The 23,505-nt window shown below is 37.3% G+C and overlaps 1 protein-coding gene across 1 annotated transcript; it reads left to right on the plus strand.

Annotated features, from left to right (window-relative positions):
- Positions 1–14,341: 14,341 nt before the first annotated feature.
- LOC109174457 lies at positions 14,342–15,264 on the plus strand. The gene is made up of 2 exons (XM_019323695.1): positions 14,342–14,632; positions 14,674–15,264. The coding sequence occupies exons 1-2, from the start codon at positions 14,342–14,344 to the stop codon at positions 15,262–15,264; spliced, it is 882 nt and encodes a 293-aa protein (XP_019179240.1).
- The last annotated feature ends 8,241 nt before the right edge of the window (positions 15,265–23,505 follow it).

Here is a 23,505-nt window from a genome sequence, read left to right on the forward strand (position 1 = left end):
CCGATATGGACGCAATTCTGTGAATATGACTTTCTACCATACCTTTCAGCTCTGCAATTGATAAGAGCTCAGTTTTGTGTGACTCTGTGATCGAAGCCACCACATGGTCATACTTCATCGGCATAGTTCGAAGAATTTTTTCAACCACTGCACCATCTTCAATCGTATATCCGTATAACATCATCTTATTCACCATATCAATAAGACGAGTGAAATACGCGTCTACTGTTTCTGTAGAGGTCATCTCACAATTGTCGTACAACTTTCTCAACGACTGCAACTTAGACTTCTGTGCCCGATCGACTCCTTTGTTTGACACCTTTATGATGTCTCAAGCTTGCTTTGCTGTTTGAGCACGAGCTAATTGCCAAAAAATGGAGTAATGAACACCTTGGTGAATCTGTTCCAAGGCCAATTGATCTCGCCTTGTAGCGGCTGCATAAGCTCCTTCGGGTAGACCGGGATCAACAAAGCTCCAAAGGTTTTGAGCTTTCAAATGTGTGGACATCATAATTTGCCAATAATTCTAATCGAGTTTCCCGTCCAATTTGGGACCCGACCATAAAATATTGAAATTTGCAGCCATATTTCACTATGGGAAATATCTAGGGGTTGAAAAGTTAACTGGCTCTGATACCAAATGTAAGATATATTAAATATAATATAATATATCTATAAGATATTATATATATATATATATATATATATATATATATATATATATATATATATATATATATATATATATATATATATATATATATATTGAGAGAGAGAGAGAGAGGGGGGAATAAGAATGAATGTTTTTTACTTGATGATAAGAATGCTAGAAAATAGAAACTATTTATACTAGATAAGTAAAACCAAAAAATGCTAAAAAGAAGGAACATGAAGTCATGTACTGCTCTCATTATTTCCACATAATGCTGCATCCATCCCATGTAATGCTCCCATTTGCTTTCTAACAAACTAACTCTTCTTCTTGGTTTAACATAATAATAATAATAATAATAATAATAATATTATTATTATTATTATTATTATTATTATTATTATTATTATTATTATAACACCATAGCAGATCAAACAAAACATGTATCATCACCATACAAAGGTGATATAAATTCAGAACCATAACAACTCCATCAGTCTCAAACTTCGAACACAGATTACATTTTTTCCTATTTAATGGTAGTCAACTTAGAGTTTTTAAGCTTTTTAGATGAATAAAACTGATATATACAAAGCTTTTGGAAATATTTCCATGTATATATGTTCTGAAGCTAGCTTTTTGAAAATATTTCCATGTATATATGTTCCCTGAAAATAACAGGAAACTGTTGCGGATGGAGAGAACGAACTGAAAGAGATGAAAGACAGTCGAATAACAAGTAACCAACTTTTCATTATTAAACCAAAGAAACTAGAGGGAAGCCTTATATACACAGAGATACATCAACTGAAAAAAAGAAGGGGGAAAAACTGATCTGTATAACAGGCATAACAGACATAACAAACTAAGATGGCCTAAGATGGTGCCAAGTGGATGCCAGGTGGCTACATCTTGTGTTCCCTAAAACCCCCCCTCAAGCTGGATTGTACAAGTTCATCAATCCGAGCTTGGAAATGTAAGCATTGAAGGAGTTTGGACAGTGAGTCTTTGTAAAGGTATCTGCCAGTTGGTTTTCAGAGGAAACGTGAAACAATTTAATGAGACCATTTTGTAGCTTCTCCCGGACTAAATGACAATCCAGTTCTATGTGCTTAGTGCGTTCGTGGAAAACGGGATTCTCTGCAATAGCAATTGCAGACTTGCTATCACAATACATTGCTGCAGGTTCAGTGAGCTTTACTCCAAAATCTGCTAGCAAATATGATATCCACTGAACTTCACATGTTGTGGCTGCCAATGCTCTGTATTCAGCTTCTGATGAGGATTTTGAAATAGTGGCTTGTTTCTTGGACTTCCAAGATATCAAGGCATCTCCAAGGAAGGTGCAAAAACCTGTGACAGACTTCCTTGTATCAATGCAGGCCCCCCAATCAGAGTCAGAAAAAGCTCTCAGCTGTAAATTGGATGATGAAGGGAAGAACAATCCTTGTCCAGGGGCAGCCTTTATGTATCTGAGTACCCTATGTGCAGCCTGTAGATGTAGGTGAGTAGGCTTGTCGAGAAATTGGGATAGTTGTTGTGTGGCAAAGCTTATGTCAGGTCTGGTAATTGTCAAGTATAACAACTTTCCAACTATCCTTCTGTACTGTGTATTGTCCTGAATGATTTCTCCTTCATTTTTGCTCAACTTGTGAGATGGTACTGTGGGACTATAAACAGGTTTTGAATCTGCAAAGCCTGTGTCTTGAAGTAATTCAATATCATACTTTCTTTGATTAACCACAATGCCTCTTCTTTGTCTGGCCACTTCCAAACCAAGGAAGTACTTTAATGGACCTAAGTCCTTAGTCTGAAAGTTTTTATTGATCATCAGTTTTGCCTCTTGAATGATACTCAAATCTGGACTTGTAATGACTATGTCATCAACATAGACCAACATTGCAACATAAGACTGCTCATCTCCTCTGGTGAACAATGAACTATCAGACAAGGATTGCTTGAATCCCATATTCTGCAAGGCAATACTCAACTTTGTATTCCATTGCCTACTAGCCTGCTTCAAGCCATAGAGAGACTTATTTAATCTGCAAATTTGCCCAGTTTCTGTTTCTGTAATACCAGGTGGTAGCTGCATATACACCTCTTCTTCTAAATCCCCATGCAAGAATGCATTATTGACATCCATTTGATGAATATGCCAGTTTTTTGCTGCTGCTATGGCCAGAAGGGTTCTAATAGTGGTCATTTTTGCCATTGGACTGAATGTGTCTAGGTAGTCAATGCCAAGTGTTTGATTATAGCCTTTTGCCACAAGTCTTGCCTTGTATCTTCCTACACTGCCATCAGCTTTGTATTTAATCTTATATACCCATTTGCAACCAATTGGTTTCATTGAGGGAGACAACCTCACCAAGGTCCATGTATCATTTTTCTGTAGGGCCCTGATTTCCTCCTGCATGGCTTGTCTCCAACATTCATGCCCAGCTGCTTCTTGATAACTTTTGGGCTCAGATTGACATGTAATATTGAAGACAAAGGACTGGAAAGGTGCTGCAAGTCTGCTGTAGTCCATGACCTTGCAGATGGAGTGGGGAGATGTTTTCAAAGCTGCATTATGGCAGATATAATCATATAGGTAATTTGGAGTGCTTCTTTGTTTGGTTGATCTTCTGGTATTCTGTTGGTGGGAGTGAACCAGATTAGGTGAGTGACTAGTAATTTCATCTGGGAAGGAGGGTTCAGCCTGCTCATCACTGTTGCTGCTGGCTGGATCATGAATATGTTCCCCATTATCAAATTTAGAAATTACATTCTCAGGGCATTGAGGTGTCTGCTCATCATTTGCTTGATCTTGCTCCTGGTTTCTTTCTGAAATTTCAACAGGAAGAGACCCCATTGTTGGTAATATAAGTTGAGCATTGTCCTTTTCTGTCTGTCTAATCTGTTGGAAAGGGAAGATATGCTCATAGAATATCACATCTCTAGATATGTAAAGTTCCTTAGTCATAAGGTCATATACTTTAAAACCCTTTCTGCCACTAACATATCCAAGAAATATGCACTTCTTGGCCCTTGCATCTAACTTTGTCTTGGGACCAACTGTTGTGGCATAAGCAAGGCAACCAAAGACCTTCAAATGTTGATATTGTGGTGCTTTTTGAGTAAAACATGATAAGGAACTTGATTATTGATTGCAGCAGAAGGCAGCCTATTTATTATGTAAGCAGCATGTAGTACACATTCACCCCAAAAATGCTTTGGAAGGTTGGCTTGAAACCTGATGGCTCTTGCAGTTGCCAATAGATGGCCATGTTTCCTCTCAACTCTGCTGTTTTGTTGAGGTGTATGGACACATGAGGTTTGGTGCAGGATTCCCTTCTGAGAGAAGAACTCAACCATATTGAATTCCACTCCATTGTCTGACCTGATACACTTGACTTTAGATTCAAATTGAGTCTCAACCATACTGCAAAATCCTCTAATTAGGTCTCTGACCTCAGATTTCATTCTCATCAGATAAATCCACACTGCCCTGCTGTGATCATCTAATATAGTTAAGAAATAATGGTGACCATGTGTTGTGGCAACTTTATAAGGTCCCCATATATCCATATGCAACAAGTCAAAACAATTTGCAGATAAAGAGGCACTAGGTTGAAAGGGAAATCTTTTTTGTTTGGCAAAATGACAGCTGTCACAAATCAAATCTTTATTTATTTGAATTGTAGGTTCCAACACCTTTAGGAACTGAATTTTGGAATGTGAAGCATGTCCCAACCTTGCATGCCACAAACTACATTTATTGAAAGTTGAAACAGAATTGCATACAGATGGAGTTTTAGCAGGAAAAACTAAGTGATACAACCCATTTAGCAGCTCAGCCCTTCCAATCACCTTGCCAAGGATAACATCCTGTATCACACACTGATCAGAATGTATCTTCATTTCATAACTAGAGTCTTTAATAAAAGCACCTACTGAGATTAAGTTGTAACAAAAACCAGGAACATGAAGGACATTATGCAGTATAAATTCATCAGATAGATGGACTGAACCAACAAAGGCAATATCAGCTTGCTGTCCATTAGGTAGGCTAACATGCAGATTGTGGACCTTTCTATAGTTACTCAACAGTCCTAGATCACACACAATATGATGTGTGGCACCACTATCCACAATCCATTCAATCTTATCAACTTTTACTGAGTTAGTTGAAGGAATCATACCTTCATTATGGAGATCAGTGGATATGATGGCATTAACTTGTGAAGCCTGATCAAAAGGAGAACTCAAGCTCCCACTAGCTATTTTGTTTGCCTGCATAAACTCCATGAATCTCTTAACATCATCCTGAGTAAAAGACATCCCACCATCATTACTAGAGATGGACTGAGTTGCAGATGGACCTTGTGTCTGATTAGCAAAGCCCTGATTCCTTGATCTTGGTTTCCATCCTGGTGGATAACCATGCTTTTTAAAGCACTTGTCATGAGTATGACCAGTGTAACCACAATAAGTGCACACTGGTTTCTTATTACCAGGAGAATTCTTCTTGAAACCTGAATGAAAATGTCCATCTGTTCTGGCCATCATCACATTTGCTGTATTATTTTCACCTGTTTGGTACAACTGGCTCCCAAAACCAGTGCTGGCCATTTGGAACTGTCTCTCTTGTTGAGCAATCATCGAGTATGCCTCATTCACATCAGGTAGAGGCCTCATTAACATAATTTGGTTTCTAGCCCCTGAGTATTTCTCATGAAGGCCAATCAAAAAAATGGAAAGCTTATCCTTCTCAGAGTGTTCATTCATCTCATCAATTTTCTTTCCACATTCACACTTGACATTGCAACCACAGTTCATAGATGGTCTGAGGATGGTCAATTCATCCCATAAGAGTTTCTGTCTAGTAAAATATTCATTTAATGAGTTATCTCCCTGTTTGGTTTGATATATCTCACAGTTGATTTCAGCGATTCTGAACAAATCTTGTTGGCTAAACCTCCTTTTTAGATCATTCCATATGCCATAAGCAGTGTCAATCCACAGGACACTTCGTCCAACAGTTGGAGTCAAAGTTCGCACAATCCAGGAAACGACTATATTATTGCATTTTTCCCAGGCGAGATACCTTTCCAGGTTATCTCTAGTAGGCTTGGTGATAGTTCCGTCGACAAAAGCTACTTTGTTCTTACATGAGAGCGCCATAGTCATAGCTCGGGCCCATGGATGGTAGTTTGTGCCGTCTAATGGAACAGAAACCAGCTCCAAGGCCGGATTTTCATTGATATGCAGGAAATAGGGATTCGACTGAGTTTGTGGATCGAAAGTTACCTCAGAAGCGTTCGATCCAGTCGCCGGTGTGGAGGAAGGTGGCGCTGTGTTTCCAGTCGCCGAATTTCTGATCGGATTGTCCATCGGACTGTTGCGATTCCCGATAGGAGGCCATGCATTCATCGATGTGGAAGCCATTGATGCAGAGTGATAGGTCTTCTAATCTTCCTGCTCTGATACCATGTTGCGGATGGAGAGAACGAACTGAAAGAGATGAAAGAGAGTCGAATAGCAAGTAACCAACTTTTCATTATTAAACCAAAGAAACTAGAGGGAAGCCTTATATACACAGAGATACATCAACTGAAAAAAAGAAGGGGGGAAAACTGATCTGTATAACAGGCATAACATACATAACAAACTAAGATGGCCTAAGATGGTGCCAAGTGGATGCCATGTGGCTACATCTTGTGTTCCCTAAAAGAAACAGATAACATTCAGAAGCAAACATCATTCAACAAACAAAAAATTACAGGGAAGAAAAATTCTATGAAGCTTGAACAGTGATATTATCAAAAAATAAGATAACTAAATAAAATAAATCATTTACCTCCTCTAACTTTTGGTACTTCATATGTACAAACTAATCTAGCTCTGATTGATCTCTTAGCTAGTGTGTAGAGGGCTAATTTGTTTGACAGATAGATATTGAGAAGGCATGTTATGATTGTTATCTTGGCAAAAAGACATCGTTTTTATATTCACAGGTGTTTCAAATTTGGATTTCTAAACTCTGGACGTGCAGTTTCAATATCACCAAAGATTTATATAGAGTTGAAGTATTATGGTCTGTTATTGAAGAACGAAAAATACCAAATGTCTTCAAAGTATGAAAAGCCACCAAAAATGTTTGAGAATCCAAGACAACATATATTCATTAAGGTTGTGTTCAATTAGATTTAAATTAAATCTGATTTGTAATGAAGGGTTGCAATGATTATGTATTAAGGAGATGTATTTTTTAAAGGTAATACTTAATTCATAGAATCAAAGGATAAACAGTCAACAAGAAAAATGGGCGGGATATCTACCCATTCCCCGCAACCTAACTCAGAAACGGCTTCCCGCGCAACAAGGTGGGTTGCACGATTCGCAGATCGCTTTACAAAAGAGAACACTACATTTTGAAGCATAGAAGTAGTTGTTTTAATATCATCAACTAAACTACCAAACACTGAATGAAAAGGCGCAGCATGAATAACATGGAAAACAATTTGTGAATCAGTTTCGACATCCACCTCTCCTAGCCCCAAGTCCTGAAGCCAACTTAGAGCCTCCCAAATAGAATATGCATCGGCCTCATATACACTGAAACAACCCTTCATGTTAAGACCCTTAGCAGCAAGAAATCTTCCCTCCTCATCCCTAAGTACCCAGCCCATGCCCATACAATTATTATCATAATCAAAGGTTGCATCCGTATTTACCTTCAATCTGCCCAATGACGGTTTCCTCCATTGCACATCAATAACGACCGGATGAGTTGAAGAATGTGAGCCATGGCTGATTCCTTTGCGTTTTTCCAGCTGTACCTAAAGGAAAAAGACAGATGTAACATTGTATCCATTACAAAGGAGGTGCATTTCCAAACATGCTCATTTCTGCTATTCCAAAGCCCCTAACAAACCATTATAAACTTACAGAGGAGATCACAGTCAAAGGCTCTTGTGCATGCAGCAAACCAATCGGCAATATTCCCATCCTCATGAGCAACTACTGGTATCTCGATTTTATTCCACACAGCTTGTACTATTGGACATTGTACAAACAAGTGATATGCAGACTCAGAAACACTACCACATATATGGCACATTACCAGGCATGACACATGTTTAGTGTTCAAAGCATCCCGGGTTGGAAGATACGATGAAACTAATTGCCAACAAAACACATTTACCTTTGGTGGTATTTCTAGTTTCCAGAACGAATCCCAGGGCCGTTGTGTAGTGTATTCTCCTTGTAACAACCTATAACAAGACTTTACTGTGTACATGCCTTTCAAATCCCAGTGCCACACCTAAGAGTCCTGCCTCTGCTGCATACTAATTGGTATTGAGAGTATTTTTTGAGCATCTGCAGTATCAAAGATATCAATTATACACTCAACATCCCATGCGCCTTGCTCATTTAAAAGTGAAGGTACAGGTGCATTGTAAATGGAGTTATGTAACACAGTATTGATATATGGTTGTGAATCATACGGCAACCAAGGGTCCAGGCCAATATATGTATCCTTACTATCTCCTATACATCTCCTACACCCCTCTTTAACCACTGACTGCACTTCCATCAGGCCACGCCAGATAAAAGAAGGGTTACTGCCCATAGAAGCTTGAAAATAATTTCCTCTAGGATAGTAGCGTGCCTTATAAACACGAGCCACCAAAAACTCCGGGTTGGTAATCAATCTCCAGGCTTGTTTACCTAAGAAGGCCAAGTTCTCCAGGCTTGTTTACCTAAGAAGGCCAAGTTGACCTCCCTAAGTTTCCTGAACCCCATCCCACCATATTTCTTAGGAATACATAGGCCTTCCCACGACCTCCATTTAATTCCCCTTCCGCGTCCAGCAGTCCCTGTCCACCAATATTCATTCATAATGCACTCAATCTCCTTGCACAAACCAATTGGTAGCAAACACACCATTATTGCATATATATGATGGCATAGCTTGGATTACCGTTTTCAGAAGTACCTTTCTCCCCGCACGTGATATAAATCTTGCATTCCTACTACGAACCTTTGCCAAAATCTTGTCCTTTAAATAGGCAAGAATGACTTTTATTTTTTATTTTTCACAACTAGTGAAGGAAGCCCCAAGTATTTTCCTGTTGTATCTCCTTCCACAACATCAAGCACCATACATACATCGTCCTTGACCTGCTGGGAAACATTAGAGCTAAAGCAGACAATTGATTTATCAAAATTTATTTTCTGCCCAGATGCAACTGAATAGACATCTAACACCTCCTTCATTCACTTACTTTCAGCAATATCGGCTCGTAGAAAAAGAAAGCAATCATCAACAAATAAAAGATGTGAGATTTGAGGGGATCCACACGCCACTCTCACTCCATGCAATGACCCATTAAGCACTTGTTTTTCAATAAGCACACTCAACCCTTAAGCTACCAAAAGGAAAAGGTAAGGTGACAGAGGATCACCTTGGCGTAGCCCTCTACTTGGAATGATTGGTCCAAGTTGCTAATTTTCATGAAGGACTGAACTGTGATTACGGTTTCATACAAGATATTTATCCACTTCTGATGAAATCCCATCTTCGCGAGCATAGCTGTAAGGAACTGCCACTCAACCCGATCATATGCTTTGCTCATATCTACTTTTAGCGCAACCACTCCTGCTCGTCCTTGGGTCTTACACTTCAAGTAATGATGCGCCTCATAGGCCAACATTATATTATCTGTGATCAACCGGCCTGGCACGAACACACTTTGAGCCAAAGAAATTAAGTTTTCAAGGATTGGTTTCATACGATTCACACAGACTTTGGCTGCAATCTTATACAACCCATTGCATAACGCAATTGGACGAAGATCCTTCATTGTTTCTGGATTTGGCTTCTTAGGGATCAATACGATGAACGTATTGTTTGTCTTCGCATGCAGCTTTGTAGTTTCAATGAATTGGCGGCAAAAAATAGTGACTTCTACTCCAATGATATCCCAATAGTGTTGGTAGAAGCTAGGGCCAAAGCCGTCCGGTCCTGGTGATTTATCCGGATTCATCTGGAAGACCGCTTTGCAGACCTCCTCAACACTGACTGGCCTTAATAACTTAGCATTATGATCAGGATTCAGCTTTGTTGTAACACAATCAATCACTGCATCCATTGCTCCCTGCTCAGATTTAAAAGAGTTTAAAAATAATTCAACATCACCTGTCCAATCTCATGCTCCGATTCCACCCAATCTGCATTTTCATTCTGTATTCTATGTAACTTATTTTTCCTCTTCCTGGCTTTTACAGAATTGTGAAAGTATTTTGAGTTGATATCACCATCCCTATACCAGTGTTCTTTAGCTCTTTGCTTCCAGTATATGTGTTACTGCTCTAGGAGATAAGTGAACTCCTTCTCTACACGACTGTACTCTGCCATACCAGTAGGATTTCGGCGCGATCGGAGGTTTTGTAGCCGCTGATTACATTTGTCAATGTTGCGCTGGAAATCTTTGTTGTAGTTTCTTCCCCATTTCCAGATGTCATTACTACACACTTCAATTCTAAGAAGAATGTCATGTCCAGCCGTTTTATCCCAGCTTTGCATGACAATCTCCCTACAACGATCTTCTCTCAACCATATATTTTCAAAGAAGAATCGCTTCCTCCTCAAATTAGTATTGCAAGTTTGGTTCTCGAGATGTATTATTAATTAGTATGCAGGTTTGGTTCTCGATGTCATTATGAATCACAAATTAATATGTCATTTAATTAGCTGTCTACTACATACATTGCTTAATACAAAATTAAAACAAAGTGAATATTAATACAAAAAATTATTTCGACTAAACCTCCTAGGCATCTATAAAAAAAAAAATGTAAACAGTATTTCATACGAAATCAACAAACCGACACAGTTTTTGTTGGTTGAGTTGATTTAATTGTCTAAATTGACCAATTTTATTGTGTACATAAACTAAATACAACATCCTTCCAAAAAAAAAAAAAAGGAAAAAGTGTCAAATTGACCCCCCTAAGTCGAGTGGATAGTACAATTGGGTCCCCTAAGTGGAAAAAGCTCCATTCAGATCCCCTAAACCGGTAAAACTGTTCAATTAAGTCCAAACTGACTTGTTTAACAGGTTAAATGCATACGGTGTTGACACGTGTCCTTATTTTATATTTTTATTTAAAATATTATTTATTATAAGTAAATTAAAATAATAATAATAATAATAATAATAATAATAATAATAATAATAATAATAATAATAATAATAATAATAATAATAAACAGGCCACCAGCTATCCACGCCGGATAGCCGGTGGTTGTCTTCCTTCTTCAAGGACAGTCGTGGCCGTCTGGCCATGGCCGACGAAGGAAGACGGCCATGGCCATCTTCTAGATCTGGATGAGGGCTATGGCCTTCGCCGCCGCCCTCGTTCCAAACGGATGGGACTAGACGGGACTGAAACGTCCAGCCTCTTCCGTCTGGAACGAGTGCGGCGGCGAAGGCCATAGCCCTCGTCCACATTTAGAAGACAGCCATGGCCGTTTTCCTTTGTCGGCCATGGCCGTCTTCCTTAGACGGCCGTGGCCGGACGGCCACAACTACTTTTTTTAAAAAAATTCTTTTTAATTATTATTATTATTATTTAATTAATTTATAATAAATAATATTTTTAATAAAAATATTAAAATAAAGACAAATATCAACACCGTATGCATTTAACCTGATAAACAAGTCAACTTGGACTTAATTGAACAATTTTACAGGTTTAGCAGACCTGAATGGAGCTTTTTTCACTTAGGGGACCCAATTGTATCCACTCGTCTTAAGGGGCCAATCTGACACTTTTTTCCAAAAAAAAAAAAATATATTACAATAACATAAGTACTAAAACCGTTTAAAAAATGTTTATTGACAATTATGTAACGCATAACAGATGATGACTTGTTAATTAATGATACTTTGTTTCTAGTAAGTCAAAAATAATGCATCTGTTCGTGTTGTTACATTATTGCAAATGTGCAATATATATATATATATATATATATATATATATATATATATATATAACGACACGCTTGATCCTAAGAGAAATTAGACGATACAGACAATTTAAAAAAAAAAAAAAAAATCAACGAAGAAAAATATGATGGATTATAAGCATATTATTGTCGGGTTTGTATTTATTCATTATTTGTCTTTATCGGTGTTTGCAACATCGAGTCTTCTTTATGAAGATCCAATAATGTCAGAGAGTGAATTCAGACCAAGGTTAGAATACTGTATCCGTTTGCTACATCCGACACATGTTATAAGAGAATTCGATCCTAAACAAACTCGCATTCCTCATTTTTTCAATTATTTATCTGCAATGGATTGCATAAGTTTGCTTTGTAGATTAGGCATGGATTGTTTCCGTTAGCTAGCTTGTAAAAAGGCCTTTATTTAAAACACTAGCATTTTGTACGTGTATTCAAAAATTCATGTTCAATATTAATATAATATTAAACAAAATTATTTAATAACTTTTAGTTCAAATTTTATTTCGTAGCTTCTTAAACTGGCAAATTTTAATTAACATATTTAAAAATAAATAGAAAAAATAAGAGAAAGAATTTTTATTTTTATTTAATAATAATGTAAATAATTTTCATGATTTATATTTACAAATTCTTTTAGAAAAATATTTATAATACTAAGCTAGTAATATTATATTGGTATACATACATATAGGGAATGAGCTACGTTTGGGAGTAGAGGGGTCTTGCCTCCCCCCCACCCCCACCAATTGTTATATCGTGCGCTTTTAAAAATTTCATGTTTCGTATGTACATAATTCTATAGTAAAATACACATAAACTCTTAACATAACACAAATAAACTCTTAACATAATACACATAAACACAAAAAAGTAAAGTTGTAACGGTTGGACGGACAGAACAGCATCCATCGAGTCAACTCTTCATCAACTTATAAAAACGACATTATTTTGGGCCAGGGTGCACAATACATTGTGTGCCCTGGTACACGATATAATTTGGCCACCCCCACTCACCCCCACCCCCCTCCAAAGTTGTAGTACATATGTATATGTATATTAATATATAATAAGAGGAAACTACACTTTTGGCCCCCTCTATTTTAATATATATATATATATATATATATATATATATATATATATATATATATATATATATATATATATATATATATTGTTTATATTAAGTGAACTCTGAATATATACGGAGTATTAAAGTTCAAATTGATTAAATAAAAAGAAATAAATCAAATAATCAAATTCATTATTTTTTAAAAATCTTCAAATTTGAGATATATGCTTTAGTTTTATTAATTATGTTGATTAATTAATTAGTGATTTATTGTGTATTTTATTATTGATTTACACTTTGGCTGTACATTTGCTAGTTTTAAATATCCGTGATCTTGGTTTTGTCTTCATCTTCATCTTGATAAAAGAGTGACAATCAATATTTAAATAAAGAGTTAATTCCACCATTGATCATTTGTTTTTGGTGGCAACACAAAATTTAGTCACAGACTATCATTTTTGACATTTAACATCCCAGACTATTATTTTTTGGACACTTAGTCCTTCTCATGATTTTTCCTATTTTTGATAAGGATGTTTTTGTCTTTTCATATTTATCTTTTGTTATATTTTTTATTTTTGATTTAGGACTTTAATAACCTCTGATTTTTAGTAACCATATTTTTCAATCAATTTTTAGTAAAGTCCTGAATCAATTAAACCCATTGAAACATGAAAAATAACAAAAGAAAAATATGAAGAGACGAAAATGCACTAACTACAAAAAGGGAAAGTCATAAAGATCGAAAGACTAAAAATTAAGTTTCATTGTCCATCAAGGACAATCATATCCTACCTCTGTCCACATTCTTCACCACCTCCTCTTCAATTTGAGAAAACCTCCTAAAAAGATGTTTGTATTGGGAACATTTAAAGAGGCATACTTAGTTTTGCTCTTTGTCCCACATTGAAAGACTAGCTCACCTTTTCTCACTATTTAAACACCAACTATTTTCCTAAGGTTTGAAGTGTTATGGAGAGGAAACAAGGGGAGATATCGCGCGCGCCGCCACCTGCTCGGCTCGCATGCGCGGTAGGGTCAAAATTTTGCTCTCGCCTTATATTTTAACCCCTATTTTTATGGGTCTTTTGACCACCTTGTCCGCACACTACACACGTTAAAAGAACGTGCTGCAGTGATCCCTCTTCATCTCCTGGTTTGTAGCTCTTCTGTATGGCTGGAAAGGAAGAGGCAGTTGTAGCTATCAGTATATAACATGTCTTTTCCAACTCCTTCAAACACACCTTGATCTACGAATCACGCCTGAGCTGTAGAAGCAGGTTTTATCCCGCGTATCTGTGTGCCTTGTCGAAAACAAGCGATTCCCTGGTCGCAAATGTTTTTAAAGGAGTGTTTATACAACACGACGCAGATACTATCCTACTAAATACACAACCTTCGTCCAGTTACATAAACAGCAGCAAACAACTGTCTACGACATTCGAGTCTCAAAATCCGACAGTTAAAAACATTTGTCTCTAAAAGATGTCTCAGACCAACACCACCTCTGATGTTACTCCTATTGAACCGCTCACGGGTGGCTTGAATTATAAGAGGTGGGCTGCGAAGGTTTTGATGCTGTTAGAATCCAAAGATGTGGATTACGTCATTTTTGAAGATCCTGCCAACTTTGCTGAGCTTGCAGTGCAGTCACCTGCGCAATCTACAACACCATTTGAATTATAAGAGGTGGGCTGCGAAGGTTTTGATGCTGTTAGAATCCAAAGATGTGGATTACGTCATTTTTGAAGATCCTGCCAACTTTGTTGAGCTTGCAGTGCAGTCACCTGCGCAATCTACAACACCAGCGACCTCCAAGGATTCGACTGATCCTAAGTCGACAACTGCTCCATCAGAACCGATATCAACACCTGCGCCTGCAGAGGTTCCTGCTATTTCCCGACAACTCACTCGAAATGTGAGAAGGATAATAAAACAGCTCGCGCAACCATACTGCAGCGAGTTAATAATGCGCTGTTCAACATGTTCGCACCGCACAAATCTGCGAAATTGATCTGGGAACTACTGAAGCAAAAATATGGTGTTGATGACGTTGGAAGGCGAAAGTACACTGTGAATCGATGGCTGCACTTCAACATGACAGACGCTAAACCCGACACTGAACAGGTACATGACTTCGAGAATCTTGTAGCTGATATGAAAGCAGAAGGGGCTTTGGTGAACGATGCCTTCCTGACTGACTCGCTGGTTGACAAATTGCCTGATTCGTGGCTGGACTTCAAGAACAAAACGAAGCACGAACTGAAGAACCAGACCCTACAGGAGCTGATCAATACTATAAATATCGAAGAAGAGAACCGTATGGTTCAAAAAACTAGTAATTTTTCTGAAAACCTTAAATCTAATGTGGTTGAAACAAGTGGTGGTTTTGATAGGTCAAAGACTGGCGAAAGTGCCAGAAATCAAAAGAAGAACTCAAAACCAAACAACAAAAATCGTCCAAAAAATGGGAAAATTCAGAAAAAAAAAAAAAAAAGAAGGAAGAAACAACACTAAGTGCTACGTTTGTGGAGAAAGAGGCAACAAAGCCAAGCAATGTTATCACCGGAAGGGTTCCACAAGTGAGACTAGTCAAAAGTCAACCCAGGAAGGGCCAAAGAACCAAGCGGACCTGGTGGAAAACACAGAAAACACTGAAATGGTAGCAGCGGTGATAACCGAGGTCAACCTGGTGGGAGACCCAGATGAGTGGGTTGTGGACACGGGATCATCACGCCACTTCTGCAACAACAAGGACCTGTTCAAAGTGCTCGAGCCCAACACCGAAGATGAACAAGTGTTTATGGGGAACTCCAACATTTCTAAGGTAAGTGGTAGAGGAAAACTAGAGTTAACGCTTTATTCTGGGAAGCTTCTGTTACTGCAAAATGTGTTTTATGTCCCTTCCCTACGTAGAAACCTTATTTCCGGAGGCCTACTCAATAAGGCTGGAATAAAAATGGTTTTTGAGTCTGACCGTCTGGTTCTGACTCACTGTGGGAAATATCTGGGAAAGGGATATTTGCGTGGAGGCCTTTTTGTGCTAGATGCTTCTATAGCTAGAAATAAACATGTTTTAGCTGGTTCAAACAATTGTGATGTTTCTGCAAACAATGCTAATAATAAAGCTTTCTCTTCCGCTTACATAGTTGTTTCATTAAATCTATGGCATGATAGATTAGGACATGTTGGTACAAAATGCTTAAATAGACTGAAAAGCATGAATATGTTGCCTAAATTGTCAAGTGATGCATGTACTCAATGTGAAATTTGCGTTGAAGCTAAGTTTGCTAGAAGTTCCTTTTCAACAGTGAATAATAGAACATCAACTGTTTTAGAATTAATTCACACTGATTTAGCAGACTTTAAAACCACTGAAAGTCGAGGTGGAAAGCGTTATTACATTACTTTCATTGATGATTTTTCGCGTTTCACAAAACTTTACTTGTTAAGATCAAAAGATGAAGCCGAACAGAAATTTGTGGTTTTTAAAAATGAAGTAGAAAACCAGTTAGACAAAAAGATTAAAAGGCTTCGATCTGATAGAGGAGGAGAATACGAATCAAAATCACTAAAATTACTATGTGAAAAGTCTGGCATTATTCATGAATTAACAGCACCATATACATCCCAACAAAATGGCATTGCTGAGAGAAAAAATAGAACTCTCAAAGAGATGATCAATGCAATGTTGATCAGTTCAGGTGCTCCGGACTCTTTGTGGGGGGAAGCTTCTTTAACAGCAAACCACATTTTGAATAGAGTACCGCACAAAGGGTTTGAAAAAACTCCTTATGAACTGTGGAAAGGGCATGCCCCTAACCTTAATTACTTTAAGGTGTGGGGCTGCTTAGCCAAAGTAGGACTACCGTCCTTCAAGAGGCAAAATCTGGGGTCTAAAACCCTTGATGTCATTTTTGTTGGTTATGCTGATAACAGTGCTGCATATAGATTCCTGCTCTTAGAAAATCATTCAATGTGTGAATCTAGAGATGCCACCTTTTTTGAAACTTCATTTCCAATGAAAAAGGACTATAACAAAGTGATGTCAGCTTGTATCAAAATTCTCCTCCTTTACCTCCTAGTTTCACAAGTAACTCTGAGGAGCCTAGAAGAAGTAAAAGGCCTAGAATAGAGAAAAACTTTGGTTCTGATTTCGTGACTTACATGACAGAGTTAAAAGACCTGAATGAAATCTGTGATCAGTTCATATGTCAATTAGTTCTAGAAGAAGAACCAAAAAACCTTTCATGAAGCTATGCGCTAGGTAGATTCCACGTTGTGGAGAGAAACTGTTAAAAGTGAATTAGACTCTATACAGTCAAATCACACATGGGAGTTAGTAAATCTACCCAAAGGCAGTAAGCCCATTGGTTGTAAATGGATCTTTAAAAGAAAACTAAGGCCAGATGGGTCTATAGAAAGGTTTAAAGCTAGGCTAGTGGCTAAAGGCTACACTCAGAGATTCGGTGAGGACAATTTTTACACATACTCACCAGTGACAAAGATTGCAACCATTCGTGTACTATTTGCTTTGGCATCATTACACAGGTTGACAGTTCACCAAATGGATGTTAAAACTGTATTTCTGAATGGTGAACTGGAAGAAGAAATCTACATGGAGCAACCTCCCGGATGCGCAGATCCGGGTCAAGAGGGGAAAGTGTGCAGACTAAAAGATCTCTATATGGCTTGAAACAAGCTCCAAAACAATGGTATGAGAAGTTTCATAAAGCTTTAATAGACCTGGGTTATACAACGAATCGGTCTGACGCCTGCTTATATACTAAAGAGGTAAAGTCTAGCATTGTGATTATTTGTCTCTATGTAGATGATATGCTAATCTTTAGCTCTAACATCGAGGCTATAGAAGAAACTAAAAGAACTCTATGTGACAACTTTGACATGAAAGATCTAGGGGAAGCCGATGTGATACTTGGGATAAAAATCACAAAAACTGAGATGGGTTATCTCTTATCCCAAGGTCATTATACGGAGAAACTTCTGAAGAAGTTTTCCAGTTATGAGGTCACTCCGGCCAAGACCCCTTTTGATCCTAGTGTAAAACTGTCAAAAAACGTAGAGGCTAGTGTGTCACAAGAAGAATATGCAAAAATAATCGGGAGTTTAATGTTTTTGATGAATTATACTAGACCCGACATTGCATATGCTGTGAACAAACTCAGTCGCAACACGCACAACCCGAGTGTTCCACATTGGGATGCACTAACACGGGTACTGTGGTACCTTAGAGGCACAGTGGACTGGGGCCTCGACTACAAAGGGTCGCCAGCCGTGCTAGAAGGGTATTGTGACGCGAATTGGGTAAACGGAAGTGATGATGCAAGCTCAACTAGTGGATATGTATTCACTATGTGTGGAGCCGCTGTATCTTGGAAATCAACCAAACAATCGTGCATTGCTAGATCAACTATGGAAGTTGAATTCATAGCTCTGGATCTAGCAAGCCAAGAAGCAGAGTGGCTAAGAAACCTACTCGCAGACGTGCCATTGTGGGGGTGTCCCGCACCTGCTGTTCCTATACATTGTGATTCGCAAACTACCATCTGTGTTGCACAGAATAGTGTCTGTAATGGTAAAAGAAGACACATAAGAGTCAGACATGAGTCTGTAAGGCAGTTGATTCTAAATGGGGTAATCACAATGGAATTTGTGAGGTCTGAAAAGAATATTGCAGACCCTTTTACAAAAGGTCTAAATCGGAAGACCGTCCTTGAAACTTCAAGGGAAATGGGCTTAAAACCCAATGAGGTAAGAAATTCGTGATCGACCACCTGTGTGGGAAAATCACGGAAAGACTTACACCAAATGGCTGTTGAGAACAGTGTTGAATCTGTAGCCTACAATGGGTGGTCTATGCTAAGATAGACTTGACAGATTATAAGTCTATATAGAGATAGATAGAACAGGGACTTATTACAGAGCTAATGAGTGCAGTTAAGTTCAAAACTCGATTAACCGATGAGTTCAAGATTCCGTTCACTCTCGGGAAAAAGGTACTTAATTCCACTACGTGTCAGTTCAAGTATTACACACTGATTGGAAATTAGCTCCTGTAATTGCTCAGGTTTGGTCGGGTATAGTCTTGCCACCTTAAATGTGTGGGGGATTGTTGGGAACATTTAAAGAGGCATACTTAGTTTTGTTCTTTGTCCCACGTTGGAAGACTAGCTCACCTTTTCTCACTATTTAAACACCAACTCATTTCTTAAGGTTTGAAGTGTTATGGAGAGGGAACAAGGGGAGATCTCGCGTGTGCCACCGCCCGCTCGGCTCGCGCGTCGCGGTGTGGTGTGGTCAAAAATTTTCTCTCGCCTTATATTTTAACCCCTATTTTTATGGGTCTTTTGACCACCTTGTCCGCACACTACACACGTTAAAAGAACATGCTGCAGTGATCCCTCTTCATCTCCTGGTTTGTAGCACTTCTGTATGGCTGGAAAGGAAGAGGCAGTTGTAGCTATCAGTATATAACATGCCTTTTCCAACTCCTTCAAACACACCTTGATTTACGAATCACGCCTGAGCTGTAGAAGCAGGTTTTATCCTGCGTATCTGTGTGCCTTGTCGAAAACAAGCGATTCCCTGGTCGCAAATGTTTTTAAGGGAGTGTTTATACAACACGACGCAGATACTATCCTACTAAATACACAACCTTCGTCCAGCTACATAAACAGCAGCAAACAACTGTCTGCGACATTCGAGTCTCAAAATCCAACAAATGTCACATTCCAAAATAAAAGAATCTATATTCTCATGGATTATTGCTTGTGCTTGTCTATTTTATAAGAGCTTGGAATAGCATATTCCTTTGTGACAGAAGCAAATATCTGTAGAAAACATACGGTAGGAGATAAACAAAAGATCAGCATCGTTTAATTCAGGGGAGGAAGTCTATTAGACTTGTCTATTAAATGCAAAACTCGATCAGCACATAACTGTACTACAACAAAAAACTAGGAAGTTAACCAAACAAACACAACTTGATTTGCATTTAGAATCACAGAGAACAGCTATTTAAAATAAATAAAAACAGAATACCAAAAAGAAGTTAACCTAACAAGCACTCATGTAGAGGTGTTCAATCGGTTAACCGAATTTTTTTTCCTTTTAACGGTTAATCGAACTGAAATTTGCTCTACCGAATTAACCGAACCGAAATTCTTTCCAGTAACCGATTAACCGAACTTTTTAAAGCTAAAATTTGAAATTCTAAAAATAACACCTAAAATAATAATCTAATTATAATAGCATATATATCATAATAAATACATAACAAAATATACAAAAACATGAATTATAAACTCCAAACAATGAATAAAAAAAACAAAAACAAAAACAAAAAAAAAAACAAAAAATTTTGATTTGTAATCCATGCACGCAAAAGAAAGCCTCTATGCTATACAATTCAATAAATCTTAAAAGAGCTCTTGCATAAATAGTGGTGCAAATCCATTTCTCAAACCAATGTGAGACAAAATCTACCTTTTCCCTTCCTTTTTTCAATTCAAATGAGTCTACTTTGAGAATCAATATCTCATTCACACATTATCCGTTTTGAGCGTACAATATATCAATCTCTTCGTCTCACTACTAAAAACCCGAATCCACTTTGACCCGACCTATTTTGAAAGTGAACCCCACTAATAATTGTACCACAAAATAGTCACTTAAAATGTCATTTTAATACTATTTTTCCAACACCTTGTTCCCTAATTTCTGATCAGAAGAAACAAGCTAAGACTCACCATGATTAATAAGTACCGGAGCATTTGGACCATTCCCTGAATGCGTTTTAGTTTCTCTAAAACAGTTTTGAACCCTTCCAGAGGCCGCTTCTCATTGGAATGGGACATTATATGCCAGTATCTCTTTCCATGTCTATTGAGTCGACGATCATTACCTTATGCAATGCAAGAGTAAATTTTGACAAATTCTTTTAAAACAGTGCCCCTCAATTTGCATTATAAGTCATGGTCAACAAAGATTGTAGCAAATCCCTGAAATAAAAACTATTGTGTTTGGACACAGATGGACAGAACACAAAACCAATAGCAGAATTAAAAACAATCAATCCTAATGGAAAAAAAAACAAAATTAAAATAAAAAAAATCAAGTTTTAATGCTAGCAAAACCGAGCTAATCATGGTAAAATACTCCTTATCTGCTGATGTATGAATTCAAGATAGCGGTAATAAGAGGACCGGGAGAAAAAGATGGAAAAGACTTCATAACCCCAGAGATGTTCAGGATTAGTAAACAAGGGTCATAAATATCAGAACCTAAGTATTTCACTTTTTATTGCATAAGGTCTAACATTGACACTTTAGATTTACAATTTAGTTTTTCCGTTAATTTTATAAAAGGAATAAATTTCAAATTGGCCACGTAACCTGAATATGCAATTAGGTCACTGAATGAAAAAAAAAGTGCAATTAGGCCACTGAACACTCCAAAAACGTGCAATTAGGCCACTGAACACTCTAAATGTAAACAATTTCACCTGATGGCATGTTACCATCAATTTTAGCAGGTTACTTGCTTACGTGGCAGCTGAGTTAGCAAGTAACCTGCTAAAATTGATGGTAACCTGCTATCAGGTGAAATTGCATACATTTGGAGTGTTCAATGACCTAATTGCACGGTTTTAGAGTGTTTAGTGGCCTAATTGCACTTTTTTCGTTCAGTCGGCTAATTGAATTTTCAAGTTACATTCAGTGGTCACTTTGAGCCTTATTTCTTTATAGAATAACATGTTTAATTTCCATATTTAGTTTTTAAAGATTGCATATTTAAGTGTTAAAGTTTGTATTTTGGAGTTAATGATAATTATGAAACAGTACGGGAGGAGCAATATAGGTATTGTTTTGAAAATTGAGTGGGCAACATTTACACCACTAACAATTCAAAGTGACATTGATAATTGACATATTATGGAGCATAAATCACAACTCTTTTTAAAATTTAGCAATTTAGATATTATATTTAAAGATTTCTATTATTTTATGTTTTAGTATAACTAATGAATTTTATTATTTTATTATGGGTAAGTAATTTAAATATTATTTTTTAAAAAAATAATAAAATGGTAAGTGGTGGGTACTCGTAGTGGACACCGCACCCAGTGGAGTGGGGGTGGGTTTTGAAAAAGTACACCCGATGCGAGTTGGAGTGGGAGTAAATGATGAAAATATAAGGTACGTCGGATGATGGATGTAGCCCTTCTCGACTTACCCGATCCCTTGTCATCCTTACTATTTTCTAACAAGATGAAACGGAATTCAAATATTCATAAAACTTTTTGACATAAGATTTAGAGCTTCACTGCCATTTAGACAATATACCCTCTATTTATTTATTTATTTATTTATTTTTCCTAAAGGAAAATTTTGAAAAAATGATACATCCAAGATGTAGGTCTCGATCTCATATCTAAAGAATACTAACCGAACGATTTTCAACTAAACCATGATATAACTTTTGTTAACATGCCTCTATATATATATATATATATATATATATATATATATATATATATATATATATATATATATATATATATGTGTGTGTGTGTGTGTGTGTGTGTGTGTGTGTGTGTGTGTGTGTGTGCGTGTGTGCGTGCGTGCGTGCGTGCGTGCGTGCGTGCGTGCGCGTGAAAATCTCATCATTAATTATAATATTTAAAAACTCATAAAGAAACTCTATATAGTGAATCTAACATTTGGTATCAAAGACAGATTAATATAATAAAAAGTTATATATATATATATATATATATATATATAATAACGCTCAAATGTTGCAGTGTGTTTATATCTGAACCATTGGATCAAGGCAATCTAATGGCAGAGGCTTATTTTTTAAAAATAAGGAAGAATTGTTTGCGATTTGGTAAGTGGGGGTAGTTATGTAATTTTATTTAGCTGGTTACGTGAATGTATATAAGGTGATTTGTATTCTATATGTTTCAGCTCAGAGGAAATCAGCAACTTGGAGAAGAAAAGATCAAGTTCACGATCGCATCGTAATTTCGAGAAGATCAAGGTCGCGATCGAATCGCAAGTGGGAGAAGGTCGCCGGAGATCAGTTGAGAGTGAAATTTGAGTATACCGTGCAATTTGAGATATCGCAATAAGGGATTTTTTGGAGTTGTGCGATGGACCATGGTATGTGTTGATTTATTGATGTTTGTAGTTTTAATTTGTTCATAATAATATGCGTTTGTTATGTCATGGATGTTTTTATATCATTTTTTATCTGGATTGATATTTTTCTAGGGGGGTGAGATAAGTCTCTGTTGTTGTTATGGCGTTATGTGTTAGTGTGATTATAGTGCGAAATTTGCATGGTCGTGGTGCATATTTAGTATAGTATTGTGTGTGTTTTGTAGTTATCAGATGCTATGCATGGGTTATTTAGTGTGGTATTATATATATATATATATATATATATATATATATATATATATATATATATATATGTGTGTGTGTGTGTGTGTGTGTGTGTGTGTGTGTGTGTGTGTGTGTGTGTGTGTGTGTATGTGTGTGTGTGTGTGTGTGTGTGTGTGTGTGTGTGTGTGTGTGTGTGTGTGTGTGTGTGTGATGTGCAGCTGTTAATTTGGACTCTGTGGGTTTCGTTTGTGATAAAGGTGCGTCCATTGATGTTGGTGTAGAAGGCAGTGGTGGAGTCTGCAATACAGAGCATTCCACTGATGGTGTGGTAGATCGCAGTGGTGGT

Source organism: Ipomoea nil, unplaced genomic scaffold, assembly GCF_001879475.1.
Source record: "Ipomoea nil cultivar Tokyo-kokei standard unplaced genomic scaffold, Asagao_1.1 scaffold0642, whole genome shotgun sequence".
Taxonomy (NCBI): domain Eukaryota; kingdom Viridiplantae; phylum Streptophyta; class Magnoliopsida; order Solanales; family Convolvulaceae; genus Ipomoea; species Ipomoea nil.